Here is a 26,459-nt window from a genome sequence, read left to right on the forward strand (position 1 = left end):
AGATCAGATAATTGTGGCATAGCCACCAGGATGCTTCCTCCATAATATAACCCATGTCCTCATGCAACAGATATATAATCATGGCATACATCATACAGAATCAGATCGTCATGCTTTTCAGTCAAAAGTAACCCTAAGGGTATAATGGTAATTTTGCATCTAGGGGTATAACAGTAATTTTTCATACATAGGGGTATTCAAGTAATTTAACTATTCTTAAGGTTTTCATGCATATCATAGCCATTTACATACGATCAGAAACACTTACCGCATTTTCTTACCGACTTGGGCCCGTTGGCCCATTATCCCGTTTTTGGCCCATTAAGCCCAAAAACATCGAAATGCACGGAATCGCGCACTCTGCAGTCTTATCACTTTAATTTACCATATACATCAAACTATTAATCTCACGAGCACTCGTACACTCGCAAGTTCTTAAAATACCGGCTTTTCGGCATTTCGGCTTTTCGGCTTGTGCCGATCTAGTCTATAAGAGGGTGTTAGTTACACACTTGTTTGCGACGATATGCTGATGAGATCCACACACGAACCGCCTACAATTGGATTACTAACACGTTAATCTAACTATTCAAATACAAACTACGTATTAACCCCTTACAATATTCGGCTAACCACACCTACAGATCATAGTAAGCTTATAAGAAATCAATAAGCAACTCATTAACAAATTTTTGTCAATGTTTACCACAAAATCATAATTTCACTGCAAGCTGTCTTCCTGAGCAACAGTCACTAAATCATTTATAACTGGAGCTACGAAACTCCAAATCAAGTGCCGTTAATTTTCCCTAAAAATAGACTCATATATCTTTTATCCATAAAATTTTCAGAATTTTTGGTATGGCCAATCAATACCAGATTTTTCTTAAATTTTCCCATGTTTCACTGTTTGACTAATCTGATCACTCTTCATTACGAATCAAATTTCTCATTGTACAGAATTCAAAATATGTTCTCGTTTATTCCATTTGAAACTAGACTCATTAAGCTTTAATTACATAATTTATGCAGCTTCTAACTCATCTCCCACAATTTATGGTGATTTTCCAAAGTCACGTTACTGCTGCTGTCCCAAGCAGATTTATTACCAAATCACTCTTTCACACCTAACTTGCATGCTTGTTATTTAAACATGTATATCACCAATCAATCATCACATATCTATGATTTTACTTAAGTATAATCTCCATTTCATCATTTTAAAGCACAACATGTTAGCCGATTTTTCCCCTTAGCATCTAAGGCACATGCATGCTCATTTGTTTGGCTCAACTTCACCTATCTTCCATTTTTCATCAAAAGAACATGAAACAACAATCATTTCCTTCATTTTAATTCATAACTAAATGCTCACAACACAACTAAAAACCAAAATATGCTTCAAGAGTTAAGGTAGAATCAAGAAGAACTTGTGAACATCAAAATAGAAGCAAACTACCATGAACTTACCTTCAATTTTCTTCCCCAAGTGACCGAACATTCAAGAGCTTTCTCTTCTCCTTTCTCTTCTCTAACTTCAGGCTATGATGAACAAAGATGGACAAAACTTTGTTCTTTTCACCCCTTTTTTTTTTAATAAAATTTCATATTTCATCCATTTAATTCTTTAATACAAAAGACATGAAATGCCCATCATGGAACATTTACCTAAACCATTATCATGGAACATTTACCTAATTCATTATCATGGAACATTTACCTAACCCATTATCAATTTGTACCATGAATTATGGATATCAAGTGCTCATATTGTCTACAACAACATGATGGCTGGCCACTTCATGTAAAATGGGACGTTTGTCATGCAAATCCTCCTATTTTGCACTCCTATTTATTTGGCCACTTCAATTTAGCCTATAGCATTTTCAAACATTTTCACATAGGTTCTATTTCATAATTTCATCCCATTTTTCTTATGGAACAAAAATTAACTAAAATTGCCGGGTTCTATCTTAAGCTTGGGCCTTTTAGAGGCCCACTAACATAATTAAACCTATGCCAACATTCACAGAATTCCTGAAAATTGGGGCGTTACAGAGATCAAAACTTATCTTGATCTTGATGGACATCCACTTAATAAAATATTCATAACAATCATTTCACTTATAATATAATTATTAATTATTTTATTTATAAATATATTTTTTCACCCATATCGTGAATGTGATAAAATTTTAATATATATAATCCCTACATGCGTGTAAGATGAATATATAATTGATTGTTATAGTTTGGGTTAATTGTCATGGTTTATATTATAATTTGGTTTGTGTTAATTTTATTAGTTGTAAATTTTTTGTAATTTTTTAAAAATGGTTTAGTCAATCCACCTATTGGACAAAAGTCAATCTGATTTAATGATTTTTAAAACAATTAGTTACTTTTTAACTTAATGATAAATTTGGTCACTAACGTTTGTAAAAATATTTCACATATGAAATTTCATATCATCTCCATTGAATTTTTAATGGTACTTTCATTAAATCTGTTAGAAAAACAAATTGAAAAAGAACAAAAGTTGATAGCTAAAAAGGCTTAAAAATATAATTAGGATCATTTTGACAAAATAAACAAACATTAGTGGCCAAATTTATTATTAAGCCTTATTTTTTATTTAAAAATATAGTGTTTCGTGGAATTATAATTTTTTTATATAATATTAAAGGTAAAGATAAAATAACACAATTATAAGATAACACAATTAGAATTTGTATGAAATTAATGTTTGACAATAATTTTAATAACAATCCATTTAAATTAAGAAAATCTTTTAAAAAGAAACTTAGAAAATCCCATTCAACCAACCCATGAATTGCTTACATACTCAAATCCCATTTCTTACAACTTTTAAAGTGGGCATCAACTTAAAAAAGAAAAAGTTATTTTAGTTTTTTATTCATGATTTCGTCTTTTAATTTTTAAATTTGTATTTTATCAAATTATTTCAAAATAAATAAATAAAAATATTTATTAACTTTATTAATGTAGTATACATGTAGGTCGCCATGAAAATAGCTTTTATAATTTTTTTATTTTTCAATTTAAAAATTAATCAAATGATGGCGTGTCATTTACGTGACAACTCATATGTATGCAATCGTATGCAACGTCACGAGTTATGACTTTTAAGGAAAATATTTGGCTGTTGACATATAGCGAATGGATGCATTTGATCATTTTTATTATGATATTATAATCATTATTTATATGATATACAAAACATTAATTTTAATATCTATTACTTGAATACATTATCTTCTTGTACAAATAATAATTCTCGAGATTAAATTTTAATATAAATAATAAATAAATAAAGATTTTAAAAATTGCATATAACAAAAATAACAATAAATTCAAATATCCTATCTTGTGAACACACAAAGAAACACCATATAATTTTTCATTGATAAGTCATAATAATTAAAGAGCATGCATGAGACGAGAAATTAAGCCATGTAGTGTATAGTCACAGCTACTTATAGCAAGCAAAGCAAAGCAAAGCAAAATGATACAGATCTTAAAAGCACTTCTTATCTTCCTTAAGGAAACCAAAACCCAGTTTTATTTTAAATACCAAACCCCATATATATATATATATATATAAAAATAGTGATGAAGACCAGTACTGGGTGGTGGTGATACAGGACGTATAAATAAAAACATCATTTATCAATAACCCTGAACATGTTACGATTTTTTATCACAATGTCATACATGTGAATGGACTTGAATTTGGTAAAATCTTTGGGAATAGAGATCAAATGGATGGATGACCTTTGATGGAACTGAAAAAGGTCAGGTTCACCGCCGTAGTATCTTTCCCAACCAAGAGACAACAATATAGTCTCAAGAATCTCATAAGAAGTGATTACTTCGTTAGAAGGAATGTATACAAGTACTTTGCCCTTGGGTTTTTCAACCAGGCGAACCACACCGCTCTTGCTGTCGAAACACCAAGTACCGCTCATTTTCTCTTCTTTTTTTACCTAGGAAAAGGAGAAAAGCTGATGGTTACATGGAGATATGGGATTGTAGGGTTTATATATATATATATATACATGATTTCGGGGTTAAGAAGTGAGAGACAAGATTGATACTTTAACTAAGCCATTGTTAGAGTTATATGCTTATCTTTGATTAACATAATATGCTTAGGCCATATAAAGTGATTTTGGGAAAAGAGGAGATAGATTATATTTTTTATTTTGAAGCAAATAAGATTACATATTTAATGCTACGTTTGATTAGAGTATTAGTTTTATGCAAATTTTAGTATATGAAAAAATATTTGTTTATTTTGAAGAGTTCTTTTTTTATAAGACTTATTACTAATTTTTTAATTTCAAGTTTAAATTTGTTCTAATTATTTCTTATTTTATATTTAGCTATTGTAATAATACATTTGTAATAAATAAGATTTTTCCTCATGTAGCTAAGTATTGTTTTATTTTTTATTTTGAAAGAAATAATATTACTTTTTTTTTTGGAGTTTAGAGTTAAATCTTAATATATATCTCAGAGGTATTTTTGAAAATATTTTAAGGTGTGACAGATATATCTCAAATTCGACCCCAATTGTGATACAATTATTTTTTTATTTTCACTCAATTTAACTCACTCTAAACTCGATTTTTTTAAAAAAATCTAACTCTAATAAATCGAATCAGATTAATCAAAAGTGGTCGATTTAAAAAAAAATCATTCCTACTCACTCATAAATAAATACTAATTTAAAATCAGCATCTCTCATAAATAAATATATTTCTTAAAAAGATGAAAATGGAATAACTTAGCAATAATGATATTAATTTATTTCCAATTATTAACATGGAACCAATGTGTCATTAAAATTAATTGTGAATGTATAAAATAGTCTTGAGTATTATATTAATGGAGAATCTCTTTTCTCATTGACCATAACATTGTCTACAAGAATCGAGTTCGTGAACATATTTACTTTACTCGACAAGACTATCATATCTTTGACCTATCAAAGAATACCTAGATTACAAAACTTTAGGGGCAATAAGGGTGATGCTCCGCATATCAATCCATTAAAATGTCGTCAAAAATAATAATTTTAGGATCACAAATTTAACATGTAAATTTGTAAAAAGAGAATTTTTATTTTTGTCTTTTAATATTTATAAAATTTTAAATTAATACATAGTAAAATTATATTTTGACCTCTCAAAGATGATAAAATTTTGATTTATTCCTTCAAAAATTATAAAGGTATAAGTTAATGAATTGATGAAATTACATTTTAGCTCTTATAAAAATATATAACTTAATTTTGACTAGACCTATTCATGGTCGGGCTACTGGTCTAGGATCTAAGGCTTGCATGAAATTTAGGAGGGTTTAGCAAAAATATTAAGCGCAAAAATTAGGATTGGACAGAAAAATTAGGCTTGTTTAAAAAATGGGCTAAGCACAAGCTTAAACATTCAAGGCCCAAGCCCGATTCTTTTTTTTGAAGTTTGCGATGTTTTATATTATGTTAATTTATAACACATAAGCAATTAAATCTATGATAAGATATAGTTCTACTATAATGTAAACATTAAAAAATATTAAGGTGATTATACATAAAATTTTAATAAATAAAAAATATATAAAATTATTAAATATTAAATATTAAATATTAAAATAAAATAAAATAAATATATTTTTAAAAGTTTTTTTTTTAAATCATTGACGGGCCTATGATAGACTTGGGTTAGTCATTTACAAGTATTGGTGGGCTCAAACAAAATTTTGGGTCGGACTGGACTTAAATAAGTATAAAATATATTAATATCATACTTTGACTTGACCCGACCTGATCCATGGACACTTTTAATTCCGACTACTCTAAAAGAATTGATCTTACTTAGATACAACCTACTAATCAAGAGAAGACACAAATATCTCAAATACCTTTTGTAAGGCCCAAATTTTGCCCGAGGCCCAATAAAACCAAACCCAAATTAAACCTAGCCCATTACCCAGTTACAAGCCCAAACCCAATTTCGGCCCAACCTAATCCCATTACACTAGCCCAACCCAAACACACACAAAAAAAAACTAAAAAAAAAACTAGCCACCAAAGTCTGTCACCACCCACACCTCCACTTGCTCCACTTGCACTTGCAAAAGAGAAAAAGGAGAAAAGACAGCAACAAATAATAATAAAATTTGTAAAAAAGGGATGGCTATAAGAAAGCCATCCGAAAATCAAGAAGAAAAGGGGAGGGATTTTGGATTCTATCTCATTTTTTTCGGCTAAAAATAGAAGCCGAAAGAAATCGTAAAAGGGAGATCCCCATTCTTGTACGCAGGATTTCAGGAAAAAAAAGAAGAAAAAAACACAAAGAAAAGGTAGATTTCCGATCGTATTCTCTTGGTTTTCATTTTGTTCTTTAGTTTCTTTTTTATTTCTTTTTTATTTTTGTTTACAAATCTATTAAACGAAAGTGGGCATAAAAAAAAAGAGGAGAAGAGAGTCTTACCGGATCCACCCTGGGGTTGCGTTGCCGGAGTTTTCTTTTCCGTCGTCAGAATCAACGCAAGGAGAAGGTGGAGGGTTCTTTCTCCTTTGTTTTCTTCAGTATAGAGAGGCCTCACCATTGAATCTCCCTTTAAAAGTGCCAAAAACCCGGTTTCATGAGGCTTTGAACCACCGTTTACGATGGAAGCCACGCCGGGTTCACGATGGTTTGGTGACAGTTCAAAAGGGGGAAGGTAGAAAACCTAGCAGAGAAAAGAAGTTTAGGAGAAGGGGTTGCTCTCTTTATTTCTGCTAAATGAATAAAAGGGGGTGAATGTTTTAGGAAAGAAAGGTTTTTTTTTTTTAAAAAAAAGGATTTGGGTGTTCTAAAAGTTTTTTTTTTAAAAAAAAGGGGCCACTATTCTTTAATTTTAATTGCTTTTGGGGAAAGGAAAAAGATGGCCTGCACATGGATAGTTGGTTCTGCGCATGTTCCCCTTAAATGGGTAATTTACGCGGCCAGTCCTTCCTATTTTGCGTTACCTTTAATTTGTCCCTATTATGTTTCTTTCATTTTTCTCCAAAAGTTTGCACGCTGTTTCAGTTTGGTCCGCGCCTAGGCAGTGTCTTTGGTGATTTGGGTCATTTTCAATTTTGATCCCCGAGCATTTGTGCGCGTTTTATTTCGGCCCACAATTTTGTTTAAATGATTAGTTTTGTTTATAAATTATCCCTTTGGTTTTGTTGTGCTTACAATGAAGTTTTTTTCCTTAAGAAATAAGAGCATATTATTTTAGCATATAATCTTGTATTGTTTTGATGATTTTGTTGTTTTTTTTTATGTGCATATTTTTTTTTCTTTTCTTTTTTTCAAATACTTTCGTATATTATCATTATCTCTTTTATATATATATATATATATATATATATATATATATATTAGGTTTATTAATTTCATATATTATTTACTTAAATGTTGTACATATATCACTTTGCATATTGCTAAATCTTTTGAAACTTCATTTATGTATTATATATATATATATATATTTGATGCATCTCAAATTTCCATGTAAATTATTTTATGGCATGTATTTTAAAATTCATTCGTATGATATTATTTAATTTATTACTTATTTATATTTTTTATTTATTTTAAAAGTTTTATATCCATTATTTGTTTTAAAGTCTTTGTATTACTTTTATAGTAGTGTTCTTTTAAAATTTCCTTTCTTCCTATTGTTCATTTTATTTTAAAACTTGATATTTTATTTGAGTAATTTGCTTAGAACTTCTTTTAAGTTGGCTTTTAATTCATTAGCTTATAATTATTAACATTTGTATTTATATATTTGTTCCTTCATGTTTTTGTATCATTCTTGATTATTCATGTAATGTTATTGTCCCAAATTTTTATTTCTGGCTCAATACTAAGCTTACATGCTCTTTATTGCATCATGTTTTTTTAATTCCAACTTCTTTCTCAACGTCAATTGTTTTTATCTCTAAATAATCAAACAAGTATATTGACTCATTTTTTTTTGCAATTGTATTTAAAACTTCACAAATCAAGGCAATGTTTCGTGTTTGGAAATTCGGGAAATAGTTGTGTCCTAACTTACTGGATATGACATTGTGTTACCTCGAAATAAGATTTTTCGCAAGTAAAGGCAATATTAGATGTTTGGCAATTCAGGGAATCGTGCCCTATCGTGCTGGGTTGCAATTTCCTGTTTGTTCGAAACAATCGAATATCCCTTCAGTGTTCCACTCATGTCTTTTAAAAAATTTCATTAAAACAAAAGAGATGTTCGATATTTAGCAATTAATGGAATCGTGCCCTAACGTGTTGGGTTGCAATTTCTCGTTTGCTCAAAATAATCGAATGTCTCTTTAGAATTTCATTCATGTTTTCTAAAAAAAAAAAAAACTTATAAAGGAAATGTTCGATATTTAGCAGTTCGGGGAATAGTACCCTATCGTGCTGGGTTGCAATTTCCTATTTGCTCAAAATAATCGAATATCTCTTTGGAATTTCACTCGTATCTTCCAAGGTAAGGCAATGGTCAATGTTTGGAAATTCGAGGAATCATGCCCTACTGTGCTAGGTATCGATTTTTCGTTAGACCAAATAGTTGGGCATCCTTTTGTTATTTTCGAATTACAAATTTTCGAACGTTGAAACAAGAAGATTTTTGGCAATGGACTCGGGTTATTCAAATGTTATTAACAAGAACTACATTTCAAAAACATTTTTAATTTTAGACAAAAGGACAGTATTTAATCAATTTGGTACCAATTTTGGGCGTAATGAGGGTGCTAATCCTTCCTCATACGTAACCGACTCCCGAGCCTATTTTCTCATATTTTCGTAGACCAAATCATTGTTTTAATAAACCAAAATTTTTTATTAAAACAACCCAAATTTCTAGGTGATCCGATCACACCTAAACAAAAAAAGTTGGTGGCAACTCCATTTTTGCTTTCCAAAAAGTCGATCCATCATTTTTAAAACGAAATAAAAAAATAGTTTCGACAGCTTGGCGACTCCACTAGGGACGTAAATAAGAGAGTCAAGCCACAAGTTGATTAACTTTTTTCTTTTCATCGAAAATTGAAAATTTGGTTTTGAAATACGATCCTTTCATTGGATTTCATCAGCTATTTTTGTGGTTTATGATATAATACCTGTTGTATTAGTTTGAGTCTTTAAATAGCTTTGCATATTGCATTGCATGGCCGTTGTGGTCACACCTTTTAAGTGGGAGTGAGAAACTATGCTTTCATGAGGTTTTCACCTCCGTATGGGCTAGGGGATCGCTTCTGAAATACATCCATACTTATGTCTTCGTGAGGTTTTCACCTCCATATAGGCATAAGGAAATGTATTCCCTTGAACTGAACTTGGTCCATATGAGCCTATAATGGGTGAGGACCGAGGAATCTGCTGGTTCGGGTACCTTTACTCTAGAATCGAGCCACATATAGAGACACCTAGGAGTTTACCCTAGGCAGAGCCACTCCGGACCCCTAGTGATCACCCTATTAGGTAATTTATTGGTTGTTTATTTCGATACTAACGTGTTTTGTTTTTTGTTCGTTCATAATTGCAGTGCATTACATCATCATAGAAAGGAGGTGTTGATATTCAATTGCTAAATAGAACAATTTGTCATAAGAAAACAAATTTCTTAATAATGCGGATTATAATACGGTTGTCCGAATTCAATCCAAGTGAACACAACAGAAGAAGGCTAACAGTTCATGGAAGAAAACAAAACTTTACTTAAGGATTCAAGCTGATAAAGATTATCCAAAAATTGTCGCGTCCCAACTTTCTTAAAGGAGCTAATCAACATTGTGAGAATAGTAATTCGTGGCCTAGATCAAGCAAAAAGGAGCTAGTAGAGGCATGCATTAGAAGCTTGCAAGATTTGACTTTCACGAAGAAAGGGGATCAGTGCCTTCGCCTCGAATACGAAAGCAAGGCCGTATACGTAATCCATTTTATGAAAAAGAATTTATTTTATAGAAAATTTGTTCTAGGGGAATTGAATTCAAAATCAACATCTTTCTTTCCTTTGCATTCAACCCATGCATTTGCATTGCATTGCATCATGTGCATTGCATTGCATCATGTGCATTGCATTGCATTATTTGCATTAGATTTTCCCAAAACGACCCTAATTAGGTAAAATTATTTCAGAACAGACAAAAGTTATGGACCAAAGGTTGGAGAGAATGGCGCAAAGGCAAATGTAGATGCAAGAGCAGTTGATCGAAATTCAACAGGATATGCGAGAAATGCTAGAACTCCAAAGAAATATGATAGGCAAGTTAACCCATTTTCTGGCCGGAGAATTTCAAAAAAAGGAATGGCCCAGTGGTCAATAGTGAGGATGATGTTGAAGAGACTATCTATTCCCCAGGCTTTGCCCCAATAAGCGTCCTGACCCAACCAGACATGTAAGGGGTACCCGTTGTTATAGGACACCAACACCAGACGGATACATCAACACTGTTGAGCTTCTCGATGGGTTCAGGTTTTAACCCGAAAGATGATCAAGCCGAGCCAGTTGTTCTGGCAAAAATGAAGGCAAGGGGAGGGTGGACTTTAAAAGCCCCGAAGAAGAAAGAAAAGAAGGTAAATAGTACGAGTAGGTATAACAAGGGTCGTTTGGAGCCGGTTATTGCAAGCCAGCCAAGGTCAGTAACTATCAACAATCAGACCTCCTCAAGGTAAGAACCCAATCGAAGACCGAGCTCAGAAAAACCCCAATACGCGCCCATTCCAATCACGTATGGAGAGTTATACCGCGTCTTGTTTGACGCACATGTCGTATCCCTTTTTTACATGAAACCTATACTACTCCCATATCCTAAATGGTATGATGCAAGCAGCCAATGTGAATACCACGCGGGAATTACGGGGCATTCCATCGAGAACTCTACCGCTTTTAAAAAGATTGTCGAAAGACTCACCAATTTGGGTATCGTAAAATTCGATGATCCCTCTGGAGCGGGAAATCGATTATCCAACCTTTCTGTTAAAGAGGCGAACGTTATGAGTTTCATGCTGGATTGGGGCATGAGATTTAAGGGTGCATCAAGCTCGGAACTCTAATGCAAGGCCTGGTATTGGGAAACCCGAACATCAACGACGTATCAAAAGAGAGAACCCAGGAGTAGACTTTTTCAAGCTTCTGCCCTTACGTACTTAGGGTGTTTTAAATAATGGGACTGTGAAAATGATCTTTTATTTTTAGAGCTAATCTGGAGTAATATTCAAAACAAGCTTGTTGTTTTAAGCCTAGAAGCAACAAGAATCCTTTTGTGAAATAGGCTTATATCCAAAATCTTTATTTCAATGAAATACATGTTTGAGTAAATATTGTTTTATTATTTCCATTTTATACTGTACAAATGACTATTCTTAGATTCTTTCATTCATGATCATACCATACAAATAATCATTATTAGAATCATTTATTCTTTGGAAAACGCCTTTGTACCTATAACAGGTCCCCAGATATCAATAATGTGAGCGACGTTGTCACCGACTCCGAGTCTCCTTTTGAGCGAAATATTGACCCAAAGGGATCTCAGCACTTTGAAGATGACAGAGATGGTGCCCTATCTGCAGATTTGTTAAGAATGGTAGAACAAGATATCCTACCTTACAAAGAGTCAGTGGACAGTAAGATTAGGACAAGAGAAAGAGGCAAATATCAGAGTCTGCACCACCACAAAGACAAAGCTAGACGTCATTGAGTCATCTCCAAGAATTTGAATATCCTTGCGCGACTGTATCAAGATACGCCTGGCCACTAAGAAGTGAGGATATTGCAGAGTTTTTGAACGACGTATACTAATGACATATACGATGGCCAAGCTAATCATGAGATTTGGTTTCTCCTGGTTCACCGTAGAAATGGATTACATCAATATGCTGTAAATGCCAAATTATAGAGACAAGATTCACGTGCCCCTTCATTTCTCCGTAGACTTTCTCTATGTGGGGGCATGGAGGTTATGAGTCGATCTCTTTGAAAGCTTCTAACTAATACCGATTCATCTTTGGGGTCGTCGATTACTCTGCAGAAAGGGTAAAAGTTGTTTCATATGCCAATGTCACTAGGTCGATAGTCACCAAATTCAAAAAAAAAAAAAGGTGCCAACAAAGAGTGTCAGAAAATCATGTCTAACATAGCTGTACAATGTCAAAAGGTTGCAGTCTGTTCAAAGATTAGGCGCTATATAGCAAAGGAAAAAAAAAAGGACCCGATAACAAATTAAAGATCATGGGGAAGATGACCGAGACTTATAAAGATTGGCATAAGAAGTCACCATTTACCCTTTATGCTCATCGAACGTTGGCCAAGACCTTTACCGGAGCAGCGTATTTCATCAGTCTATAGGATAAAAAATGATTTTAAAGAAGAGATTTCTTGTCTCTGAGTCTTGTCAGACCTGAAGGTGGATAAGGCAATCCCGATACGATCAGTTGAATTTGAAGAAAGGAGGTTGAAAGCCATCCGTCATGGTCTAATGAATGATGTGAGCTTACAATGAAGAGGTTCATCCTAGAGAGTTCCACGAGGAGAACTTGATAATGAAAATATCCCTCCTATATAAAAGACTTCAGAGAAAAATGGATGTCGAACTGAGAAGGACCTTATGTAGTAAAAAAGACCTGTTTTGGAGGGGCATCAATGTTGACCGAGAGGGATGGCAAAGATTTGCCCAAGTCAGTGAATTCAGATTTTGTCAAGAAGTATTTCACCTAGAAAATGAGAAGCCAAGACGAAAACCCGCGAAGGTCGCTTTGAGACTTTCAAAAAAAAAAGAAAGAAAGAGAAGAAAAAGGAGAGGCCAAAGCGAAAACCCGCAAATGGCGCTTTGAGACCAAAGGGGATTTGAGTTGAAAACTCAGAAACGACGACTCAAATTTGGATCAAAGTGGGGCATATAATAGTCTTGCTATACCTGAATTAACAATGAAGAAGTATGCTACGTCTTGGGGCATCAACAAAGTACTTCGAATCCCCTAAACACGTATTGAGCTCAGAAAAGTCCTTAAGAAGTTGGTACAGAGAAGCTCAAGCTGCGATATCTGGGGCACCTAGTTTTCTATTTTACCCATTTTGAATTTGCTATATTTGATTAACTTATTCGTTTTGAGTTAATTTCCTCCTTATTGCATTTGCAAACTTTGATTAATTTATTCATTTCGAGCTATGCTCCCAATCAATTTCCTTTTTGTCCATTGTTTTGATATTTTTTGAGCATTTTGCATTGAAATAATGATTAATGGACCAATAATACTTTCACAAAAGAAGTTCTGCATATTACTCTGGAAGTTTCTAAATAATACAAGAACCTGAAATAGGACTATTGTTTAGAACTCACCAAGCCTAAGGGTTGGAAATATTATCTCTTTGGACTCTTTATTGGTTGAACCAAAAGACAAGACATTTCGTCAGTGATACAACCTCGAAAAATGACGAGCAATGTCAACCTAAGTGTAAAAGAGGGTCATTCTCAAGAAAAGAAGATGATACTCTGCATTCATATACATCTGGTCATTACACCAGGGAATAGTGTAATAGATCAAACTGATTGAAGATGATACAAATCCTATGCCTTTGAGTTACAGTGGAATGGATGGAAGAAACCAAATGTTATTCCTCTGAAATTGCAGTAGGAGGCACAAACTTTATGTCCCAAAAGGTACAGTGGAAGGGGCTCTGAAATTACAGTGGGGCAAGCTTGCTGAGCAAAATGTAATTATTTCTTTGACTTTTCTGTCAAGAATACCAGCCGAACAAGATGCCAGCATAATATGTCAGCGATAATGTCCTAATGAACAACGAACGATGATACTTTAAGCCTTTTAAAAAAAAAAAGCTCATGACATTTCTACATTTATATAATAACACATCTAGTTTGAGCATTTGATTCATTTCATAACATCCTAATTATTTGACATAAAGCATCACATTTAGTTAGGAGCATTTGATTCATAGCATCCTAATTATTTGGCATAAGCATAGATACATGAAACTGATTTTACAGATCATGTTCCTCAGAGAACAGTGCAGTAGAATCGGTGAATTCACAAGTCTTAACCCCCTAAGCAGTGGGGCAACAAATTGAAGATATCCAAGATGATTTAGCATTTCTGTCAGATCGAAGACATAGCTGATTTGGCTTTCACGTGTTTACGTTGAAGCAAATCCAAGATGATTTGGCAACTCTGTAGCGGCAGAGAGTAGATCGAAGATAACAAATTTGGCATCTCTGTAGCGGCGGAGAGCAGATCGAAGATAACAGATTTGGCGTCTCTGTAGCAGCGGAGAGCAGATCGAAGATAACAGATTTGGCGTCTCTGTAGCAGCGAAGAGCAGATCAAAGATAACAGATTTGGCATCTCTGTAGCGGCGAAGAGCAGATCGAAGATAGCAGATTTGGCGTCTCTGTAGCGGCGGAGAGCAGATCGAAGATAACAGATTTGGTGTTTCTCTAGCGGCAGAAAACAGATCGAAGATAACGGATTTGGCCCTCTGTATTGTCAAGAGAGCAGATCAAAGATGACAGATTTGGCGTCTCTGTATTGGCAGAGAGCAGATAAAAAATAATAGATCGGTGTTCCTGAGTTTTCAAGAAGCAAGTTGAAGATAGCAAATTTGACACTCCTGAAGACATCAGAATACCTTTAAGAAAGATGAGGAGCAAGATTTTGAGGTTTAGCCAGACCGGACAAATTTGGTCCTTTTTATAGTCTTTGCTCCATTCTCGTTACATGACAATGAGCAAAGACGGACAGCTGTAAAGCCCAAATTTTGCTCGAGGCCCAATAAAACCAAACCCAAATTAAACCTAGCCCATTACCCAGTTACAAGCCCAAACCCAATTTTGGCCCAACCTAATCCCATTACACTAGCCCAACCCAAACACACTAAAAAAACTAAAAAAAAACTAGCCACCAAAGTCTGTCACCACCCACACCTCCACTTGCTCCACTTGCACCTGCAAAAGAGAAAAAGGAGAAAAGACAGCAACAAATAATAATAAAATTTGTAAAAAAGGGATGGCTATAAGAAAGCCATCCGAAAATCAGGAATAAAATGGGGGGATTTTGGATTTTAATCATTTTTTTCGGCTAAAAATAGAAGCCGAAAGAAATCGTAAAAGGGGGATCCCCATTCTTGTACGCAGGATTTCAGAAAAAAAAGAAAAAAACACAAAGAAAATGTGGATTTCCGATCGTATTCTCTTGGTTTTCATTTTGTTCTTTAGTTTTTTTTTTTATTTCTTTTTTATTTTTGTTTACAAATCTATTAAACAAAAGTGGGCATAAAAAAAAAGAGGAGAAGAGAGTCTTACCGGATCCACCCCGAGGTTGCGTTGCCGGAGTTTTCTTTTCCGTCGTTAGAATCGACGCAAAGAGAAGGTGGGGGTTATTTCTCCTTTGTTTTCTTCGGTATAGAGAGGCCTCACCATTGAATCTCCCTTTAAAAGTGCCAAAAACCCGGTTCCATGAGGCTTTGAGCTACCGTTTACGATGGAAGCCACGGCGGGTTCACGATGGTTTGGTGACAGTTCAAAAGAGGGAAGGTAGAAAACCTAGCAGAGAAAAGAAGTTGAGGAGAAGGGGCTACTCTCTTTATTTCTTCTGAATGAATAAAAGGGGGGTGAATGTTTTAAGAAAACAAAGGTTTTTTTTTTAAAAAGGGATTTGGGTGTTCTAAAATTTTTTTTTTTAAAAAAGGGGTCACTGTTCTTTAATTTTAATTGCTTTTAGGGAAAGGAAAAAGATGGCTCACATGGACAGTTGGTTCTGCATGTTCCCTTAAATGGGTAATTTGCGGCCATCCTTCCTATTTTGCGTTACCTTTAAATTGTCCCTATTATGTTTCTTTCATTTTTCTCCAAAAGTTTGCACGCTGTTTCAGTTTGGTCCGCTCCTAGGCAGTGTTTTTGGTGATTTGGGTCATTTTCAATTTTGATCCCCGAGCATTTGTGCGCATTTTATTTCGGCCCACAATTTTGTTTAAATGATTAGTTTTGTTTATAAATTATCCCTTTGGTTTTGTTGTGCTTACAATGAAGTTTTTTCCTTAAGAAATAAGAGCATATTATTTTAGCATATAATCTTGTATTGTTTTGATGATTTTGTTGTTTTTTTTATGTGCATATTTTTTTCTTTTCTTTTTCAAATACTTTCGATATTATCATTATCTCTTTTATATATATATATATATATATATATATATATATTATTAGGTTTATTAATTTCATATATTATTTACTTAAATGTTGTACATATATCACTTTGCATATTGCTAAATCTTTTGAAACTTCATTTATGTATTATATATATATATATATATATATATATATATATATTTTTGATGCATCTCAAATTTCCATGTAAATTATTTTATGGCATTTATTTTAAAATTCATTCGTATGATATTATTTAATTTATTACTTATTTATATTTTTCTATTTATTTTAAAAGTTTTATATCCATTATTTGTTTTAAAGTCTTTGTATTACTTTTATAGTAGTGTTCTTTTAAAATTTCCTTTCTTCCTATTGTTCATTTTATTTTAAAACTTGATATTTTATTTGAGTAATTTGCTTAGAACTTCTTTTAAGTTGGCTTTTAATTCATTAGCTTATAATTATTAACATTTGTATTTATATATTTGTTCCTTCATGTTTTTGCATCATTCTTGATTATTCATGTAATGTTATTGTCCCAAATTTTTATTTCTGGCTCAATACTAAGCTTGCACGCTCTTTATTGCATCATGTTTTTTTAATTCCAACTTCTTTCTCAACGTCAATTGTTTTTATCTCTAAATAATCAAACAAGTATATTGACTCATTTTTTTTTGCAATTGTATTTGAAACTTCACAAATCAAGGCAATGTTTCGTGTTTGGAAATTCGGGAAATAGTTGTGTCCTAACTCACTGGATATGACATTTTTTTACCTCGAAATAAGATTTTTCGCAAGTAAAGGCAATATTAGATGTTTGGCAATTCGGGGAATCGTGTCCTATCGTGCTGGGTTGCAATTTCCTGTTTGTTCGAAACAATCGAATATTCCTTCGGTGTTTCACTCATGTCTTTTAAAAAATTTCATTAAAACGAAAGAGATGTTCGATATTTAGCAATTCATGGAATCGTGCCCTAACGTGTTGGGTTGAAATTTCTCGTTTGCTCAAAATAATCGAATGTCTCTTTAGAATTTCATTCATGTTTTCTAAAAAAAAAAAACTTATAAAGGAAATGTTCGGTATTTAGCAGTTCGGGGAATAGTACCCTATCGTGCTGGGTTGCAATTTCCTATTTTCTCAAAATAATCGAATTTCTCTCCGGAATTTCACTCGTATCTTCCAAGGTGAGGCAATGGTCAATTTTTGGAAATTCGAGGAATCGTGCCCTACTGTGCTGGGTATCGATTTTTCGTTAGACCAAATAGTTGGGCTTCCTTTTGTTATTTTCGAATTACAAATTTTCAAACGTCGAAACAAGAAGATTTTTGGCAATGGACTCGGGTTATTCAAATGTTATTAACAAGAACCACATTTTAAAAACATTTTTAATTTTAGACAAAAGGACAGTATTTAATCAATTTGGTACCAATTTTGGGCGTAATGAGAGTGCTAATCCTTCCTCATACGTAACCGACTCCTGAGCCTATTTTCTCATATTTTCGTAGACCAAATCATTGTTTTAATAAACCAAAATGTTTTATTAAAACAACTCAAATTTCTAGGTGATCCGATCACACCTAAACAAAAAAAGATTGGTGGCGACTCCATTTTCGCTTTCCAAAAAGTCGATCCATCATTTTTAAAACGAAATAAAAAATAGTTTCAACACCTTTCAAAAGCAAAACTAAGATGGACAACCTTTCATTCTCAAATCATCCTTCAATATCTTAACTCGCTCCGATCACACGAATCTTCTCTACAATTGTTATTAATGTATCAAATAATTATCTTAATAAAAATATCGATAACAGTATATTAAAATCTATTTGATTTTAATTTATCATTATAATAATTAAATTATTTTATCACTTGGTTAATGGTTAACGCTTGAAGGCGACACTTATCACAACAAATTTTTTTTATTTTTAATGAATGTATATTTTTCGTAGAATTAACTTAGTTGATATTATTGTTATTGTAATAAATAAGATATGATATTGATTGTGCTCAAGTACATTCCTTCTCCAATTCAAACATTTGAGAGATTATACTTAAAAATATGTATTGTATAAAAAATAATTTTATTTTTATTCTAGTTTTATATTGAAATACTATATTATGAAATTATTAGTATATGTAATAGCCCAAATTTTAGCGATGTCGGAAATAGTGGTTCGAGGCCACCAAATCTAAAAAATGGACTCGTAGATTATATTATTTAATATTTATGAGCCAAATGTAGCTTTTAAAATATTTTTGAAATAGTAAACTGTGTTTTATAAAGATTTATTTGGTCAAGAAATTAAAAAAAAAAGTATCGAGATCTCAGTGTTATAAACCGAACCATAAATATTTTTATAAATATTTACGGAGTGTCAATAAGGTCGTATTAAAATTTCATTAGAAAATAATTTTGACGTTTGAGTGATTAATTAAATAAAAAAGACTAAATTGAAAAAGGTGTAAAAGTTGCTAGAATGATTAAATAGCTCAATTGTCAAATGAGGAAGACCCCAATGTGCAAATAAGCTAAAAGAGATACTTTGGGCGGCACAAGCAGGGAAAGAATAGGAAAATTGAGGAAATAAGGGCAAAATGGGAAAATAACAAAATTTACTAAATAAAAAGGGGACTAGAATGGAATATCTAGAATTCTCTTCATTTCTCTTCATTTTCATCAGCTGGAAAACAACCATGGAAGAGGGTTCAATCTGATTTTCATAATCTATCTTCATGTAAGTTTAATTCTTACTTTCTCCTTGAAATTTCTAAGATTTTGGACTTTTACAATTGGGTCCAACTTACTATGTAATTAGTTTTTGATTCCATGGCTAATTTTTAAAGTTTCTATGGATGAGTTCTAGAAGCATATGATGAATAAATATAGAATTGAAGCTTTAATTTTGATGTACGATGATTTTATCAAGTAAAATTGATGGAAATTGATTTTAGGACCTAATTATGAAAGAGTTTGGAATTAAGGTCTAGTGCTAAAGTTATGATTTCCAGGGGTTGTGAAGTAGTTTAAAATGATAGACTAAAGTATTAATTGAGAAAAATTAGCTCAATTGAGGGGTTAATTGAGTAAGGACTGAATTGTATGAACTGTGAAATTTGGGGTAAAATAGAAATCAACATTTTGCATTAAAACTGGACAGCAACAGTAGTCTAACTTTGAAAAATTACCAAAAATTTTAGAAATTGAACTAGAGGATGAATAAAATATGAAACTAAATCTTATTGAGTCTAGTTTCTTATAGAAGGAACGATATAAGCAATGAAATTGTAAATCATGAGATATAATAATTTTTATGAGACAAGGTCAGAATGATTTCGGGTTCTCCTGTTCTGATTTTGGAAAATCATCAAAAATTGAAGGAAAATAATTAGGGACTTAAATTTATATTTTTAGAATTCTGAATGAGTATATTTTCAAGAGAAACAAATGAGAATATTCTCCGAATCCCGTACAAGGAGATAATTAATTTTTACTGAAGAAGGGTCGGAACTATCAGATAGTAGAACATGGGTGACTTTAAAGAATAAACTGTACTTATTGGTTAAACCAAAAATTCTGAAAATTTTATAGTAAGAAGATACATGAGTCTAGTTTTAGGGAAAATTAACAGACCTTAATTTGGAGTTCAGTAGATCAAGATAAAAATAATTTAGTGACTATGACACAATGGACAACTTGAATATTCATATAAGTAAATAGTAAAAATTATAGATAATGTTACTTACAAGTGTGTTATGTACATTAAGGATGAGTAATGGAGAGGAGGAGGAGGAAAATATGTGAGGGACTTATGCATAAATTGATCACATGCTCGATTATATTTGGTAAATGTTAAACTTTGTTAAAATGAAAAATGTTATAAATTTATGTTTGAATTAAATATTATATATGTCAAAGAATAATTTGAATATTTGATATTGCCTAATAAATGAATATCCGATATTGCTTAGTAAATGTCAAGCCAAGTATAAAAAAAATATGTTATAAGTGGAATATGTGTGAAAGAATGTGGTAAGTATTTTCATGGTTATTATTGAGCTCATTCACATGAATCTGTCATTTGAAATTGTGATGGAAATGAAGAAATAGTGAATGGTATGCTTATGTATGATTATATGTATTTAACTGAAACACAAGAAAATGATGGTTATATATTTGATATATGGAAACATGAGACTATGATATATGAACATGGAATATATTTTATAAATGCGTTCTTTCATAATTATAGAATTGTGCAACTCAAGTGTACTATTTGTATAAAGATAGTATTTCAAATGATTTGATGAGTAAAGCTTCAATGTGAGATAGTCTGAAATCAAGTCAAATTGTTATGAAAGCGTATTTAAAATACATAGATATGATTGTTATAAGTTATGTGAATAAATGATGTGTAAAAGTATATGCATATGAGAAATTTAATGAAAGTTGAGCCCATACATGTTTCTTGATATTTATATGAATTATATGACTAACAATGTGATAAGAATAGGTATTAGGGCTCATGATCAATTCGAATAATTATGTTTTGCATAATTATGTTGAATATAGAGAAGCGGTAAGTTAATTACCATGTTATACGAATTTATTAAATATCATATGTTTACTTTGTTTTACTTTTTCCCCTAATTAATAATGATTCGATAAGCTCTAGTAATGCCTCGTACCCTGTTTCGATGACGGATACAGGTAAGGGGTGTTACAGTATATATTAAAAATGCATTAGGATTTTTTTTATACATATGTACTAAGGTTCAAAGTAATAAAATTAGTGATCATTTACCCATTCTAATTGCTCTATCCTAATCATTTTTTTCCATAACTCTGTTTCGAAGATAAAAAAAATGTTCCCTTGATAGTTTGTAAGTTTTTTTTTTTTTAAGATTTACAAACGATTTTCAGCCATAAGTTTTTTAAAATTAATTGATTAAAGTGAAAACCTTTTAAAATTATAATACCTCCTTCAAGATAGTTACATGTGGTACCATTGCAGTAACCTCACACCAAGCATATTTGTAACATCGAACCACTCTTGATCGGACTTCATGCCAAACAAACCTTTGACGTGAACTATGTTCGTCAAAAGCACATGCCCTAGGATGCCACATCACTAATCTACAATATCACATCGTTGCCTATGCAAAAGAAGAAGATGTGATTTTATTGCCAATAAAATCTCAACATGTGGCATATCCTCTATTCCATGTATATAATTATTCTCAGTCCCCTAATAGCACCAAGAGAAAATAGAGACAAGGGAGTGACCCAATCTTCAACTTTCCAACATTTCCTTTCTTCTTCCTTTTAGCCACTTTCATCATTTTCTCCACCGCTACAGCATAATGGCTCTCCACCTGGCTAAGATAAACCACCTCTTCTTCTACCTTTTTTTTCCTTGTTGATTCCTATCATCAACAAAAATTATAAAACTATATGATGTATATTTTTTGTAACTCTTTATTAATTTACTATAAGGTGAATATACAACACCCCATACCCAACCCGATCATTGAGTTCAAGTTACAAGGTGCCACATTCGTTGCCGGAGCAACTGTGATGAAACCATAGTTCAATTTATAACATAAACATTCCAATATAAAATTAAACAAGTATATAAAACTATTTGTATTCATTTTCGGGTCTTATACGAGCTTACGATAACTCTAATGCTAACTCAAGGTCGAATTAAGTCTAATTGTCACATTTTCAAAATTTATGGTTGATGTTGTGATGTTAAAAGGTTCCTTGTCGTGATGTAACATACTGACTAGGTCTTGTTCCAACGACCCATGCTTGATGTCGTGTCGTGGCATGGTGGCCTAATCTCGTCGCGACATGACATCCTATTTTTGCAATTTTCAAATGAAACTTTAGCCTGCATTTTACAAACAAGTACATATGTAAAAAATCAAACCACATTTTCAATCAAAACATGTAATCTCTAAGTCTCAAACTTAGCAAAATACCTTTGACAATGGTGTACCAATACCATGTCACCTATAAGTAACTAATTAGTACAATTCATTCAAAACCTTAAACATTCATACCTATTCACCAAGGTTATTGGCAATTACAACATTTCATGCCTTTTCAAAACATATTTGCATCCATTTACATATTGTATTCTATTAACTAAGTTCATACATTAACCTTCTAAACCGAAAGTGTATAAACATAGTTTTGTACCAAAATTTGAATCAACTTAGGTACATGCCATACTTAAAACAAAATAGAACTTATACAAGCTTTGTTGAGTCAGGAAAAGTTTGTTGGATGCTAGATTTGTTGCACGAATGACTAAGAATCTATTACACATGTGCACGGAGAAAACAAATGGTACATTGAGCAAATACACCCGGTGGTATTTCCATGACTTAAACCAAAACAATACAAAATTTAAAACAAATGCATACATTCAATCCAATTTCAATTCATAGAGCATTCTTATTTAAGTTCATACCAACAACTTACAATACATTATAGGCATGCAATTTATCATTTGAACATATCATGTTACACCCTTAACCCATATATGTTGCCGGAATAGGGTTACGAAGCATTACCGAAGTTTATAGATCAAATATAGTTAATTCATAACATTTACTATTCATATCCAAAATCAAACATATTCAATGATAATATCCCTTAAATGGGCCATCGAGGCCCAATTTATGCATTAGAAACAAGTGGGAACTAAACCGGAAACTCAGAGAATTTTTTGCGAAATTTCAAAATTTTTCCTAGGTGTTGGGGACACATGCCCATGTGGCCAGGCCGTGTGGGCATTCGAAATAGGGGCACACGGCCGTGTCCTAGCTCGTGCCCAATTTAGGTTGCTTACTGACTTGAGTCACACGGCCAAGCCACACGCCTGTGTGTTAGGCCCTGTGAACAATTTAATTTGCATTAAATAAGTGCAGGGGTCACACGGCTAAGACACACTCCCGTATGCTAGGCTGTGTGACACACACGACTGAGACACATGCCCGTTTCTCTGCCCGTGTGGCACTACTTAAGCATTCTGTTTCTTAACTTTAAAGATGCAGGAGATACATGGCCAAACCACACGTCCGTGCGCATGACCGTGTGTCACACACGGCTGAGACACATGCCCGTGTGGATGAAAATAGGCCATTTTCAAGGCCACTTTTCTCACTCAATATGTCTTCCACCTACACCAACACTTGAATACATTCATCAACCAACCCAAAACATTTAAACCAAGCCAAACTAAGTCTTATGTATGATATATTATCACAATTATTCAAGTGTCCAACTTACTAAATTAGTCAAATACTCATTTAGGCATGTTTATACCTTATATATCAATCTAAGCACCCATTTATACAAATTATGATCTCATACATATATATATTAAAACATACCATCACTAGCCATTCCAATGGCTAATTACAACCAAATATTTATAAACCATCATTTGACCAATTTAACGTACACATGCCATTAGACCAAAATAAAGTTTGCTATTTATACCAAAACGAGCTGAAGGATAGTATGATGTTACTCCGACCCACATCCAACTTTTATGAGCTTCCAAGTACTATAAAACAGAGGAAATAAAATAGAGTAAGCATTTAATGCTTAGTAAGTCCGTATAACGGAAAATTAACTTACCATTCATTTTCATTAAAATAAACTTATAAAGTGCATCCAAGTAAATTTGGCTAATAGCCTAAAACACGCAACCTCATCAAACTTATCAGTCATGTATTCCATGTGAATAACAAATACAAGGATGAGCTCATCAATTATCATGTTTACATGTAAATACGGGTAACAATCTATTTAGAAATTCATTTTAACTTATATCAGAGTTTCACTCGTTGAATCCTTTGAAATCTCGATAGATATATGGGTAGTACACACGAAGTGTACATTACTGTAAATCCGTCAACTCATATTCAGGAATGCTTATAAAAGCACATAAATGGGAAGCTCAAGAGAGCCATATAACGAGAAGCTTATCCGAGCTATAACAGGAAAGTCATAAGATCATACTCAGGAAACTCATGTGAGCCATTAACGGGTAGCTCCAAAAAGCCATTAAATTGGGAAGCTCTGGAGAGCCTTTAAACAGGAAGCTCCAAAGAGCCATATAATGGGACGCTCATAAGAGCTGCAGTGTGTTCGCAACACATGCAGGATCACAACCGATCGGGATGCTCCGAAAAGCTAATAACGGGAAGCTCGCAAGAACCATGTAACAGGAAACTCATAAGAGTTAATAACGGAATGCTCTTTCAAGCTATGGTGTGTCTTCAACATATGTAAGTCCACAACCAATACGAAATCAACCATTTCTTTCAATACAAATTCAATTTTTTTGCACATCTAATACCAATCTTGTAAAATCGACCATTCATTCATAATTAATCAATTTTAATCATTAATTAAGATACTAATTAAACATAATTGAGGGTTAATTTACCAAATCCCTCTTAGAAACACTCACCACACAATTTTATTCTATCACACAAGTGATCAACTGGGCAATTCCAATCTTCAATTCTGGTTCTCTCAGTCTTTTTCAAGATTCGGAGATTTAAAAAAGGTAAAGTAGACATCCAAAGCTATATTAAACACGAGTTTTAATTAACTATGCTAATCGAAATCATTTCACAAAGATACCTTACCGGATTTGTAACTTTTTGGATAGGGTCCTGGCATTTCTGGGTTGAGATGTCTTATGGCGTTTGAATATCTATCTATTTGCTACAAAACGCATTTTGAATCACTCGATTTTGAGTTCGAGAGCTCAAGTTATGACTGTTTTAGTAAAGACTGCGCAAGTAGAATTTCTGATCGGATAATGACGGGAATTACAAATTTCGGGCTTTTAATTCGAGTTTAAATCATATTGGGTTTGAGTTTTAGGCTTAATTTTTATTATATGTGCCAAATATTGTATTTATTAGATCTTATTATTTTACTATTATTATTTTATTCCAAATTTTTATAATTATTAATTATTTTAAGTTATTTAGAGTTTTATGTTAACAAGAAAGTTCATTTAAAACCATTTCTTGTTTAGATTAAATTAGAGTTCTAGTATACTTAAGACCTTTATTTAGATTTAATTTAGCTAGCCTATATATAGGCCTTTGTATTGTACACAGTTCATACAATTCATTATTATTCCAACTTCTCTTAGAGTTTATAAATTCTCTTTGAGTTTTTTTTTTTCAAAAATTTCTCTTGAGTTTCTTTTAGAAGGGTTTTAACAATCTTTTCAGATTATGGGGATCATTTTCAAACTTTTTCTTGCCAACTTTTCTTTCTTGGAGGGGAAATTAGAGCTGATTGAAGGGGGTTGTGGATTCTTCGTGTTTCCAAGGTTTCTTAGGACTTCTATATACAATATTCTATCTTTCCATCTATCTTCTTTATTTTCTTCCTTATTGTTCTAATAGTAGATTTATTATTCTATTTTAGTTATCTTAGTTTCTTTTGAATTGTTTTATTGGATTTGGATTTGATTGTGTTCCAAGTTTCTTTCCGAACATCTAGAGCCCTAAGTCAAATCCGTGACTTTGACAAACTTTATTATCCGCTTCCATATTCATCTGTCTCATTCTTTATCGATCAGGAATAGAGATAATATAGATGGTGGATTCTTTGTGAAATTGAAGAATAGTAGGATCATCATGATATCTTTCCCACCAGAGAGATACGAATTTAGTCTCGAGAACATCATAAAAAATGATCACTTTATTATAAAGAACGAATACAAACTTTTTACGAGGATGAGACTCAATTCCATTTAAACGAATTATACCGTTTATCTAACAAGAAAGCTATAACTTGGGTTACTATTAAAAGAGAGATGTATAGCAGCTATATGCCAAGGCTCTTTGGGATGGATTCAATGGAGTTATGGGATTGTAAGGTTTATATATACAAGTGATTTGAGGCCTTGATTTTGAATGAGACAAAAGACATAAGGAATAGTACAACATAATATATATATATATATATATATATATATATATATATATATATGATTGCCATGTTTTGAATGAAATAATTATTTTACAAACAGTTGTGATTTTTGACTCAATTTAATTATTGTTCTAAGGGAAAATATCAAAATTATATATGAATTATGGTTTAATATGTAATTGTATACATGAATTTTGATTTTGTGTAATTTTATACATGAAATTTTGATTTGATCCAATTTTGATAAATTATTAACA

General features: G+C 32.4%; 1 protein-coding gene across 1 annotated transcript; it reads right to left on the reverse strand.

Moving 5' to 3' along the window:
- Positions 1-3,388: 3,388 nt before the first annotated feature.
- LOC128290413 (flowering-promoting factor 1-like) lies at positions 3,389-4,068 on the reverse strand. The gene has a single exon (XM_053025930.1). It carries the CDS (start codon positions 3,987-3,989, stop codon positions 3,684-3,686), a length of 306 nt encoding a protein of 101 aa, XP_052881890.1. The 5' UTR covers positions 3,990-4,068; the 3' UTR covers positions 3,389-3,683.
- Between the last annotated feature and the right edge of the window lie 22,391 nt (positions 4,069-26,459).

The sequence above is a fragment of the Gossypium arboreum genome, chromosome 3 (genome assembly GCF_025698485.1).
Source record: "Gossypium arboreum isolate Shixiya-1 chromosome 3, ASM2569848v2, whole genome shotgun sequence".
In the NCBI taxonomy this organism is placed as follows: domain Eukaryota; kingdom Viridiplantae; phylum Streptophyta; class Magnoliopsida; order Malvales; family Malvaceae; genus Gossypium; species Gossypium arboreum.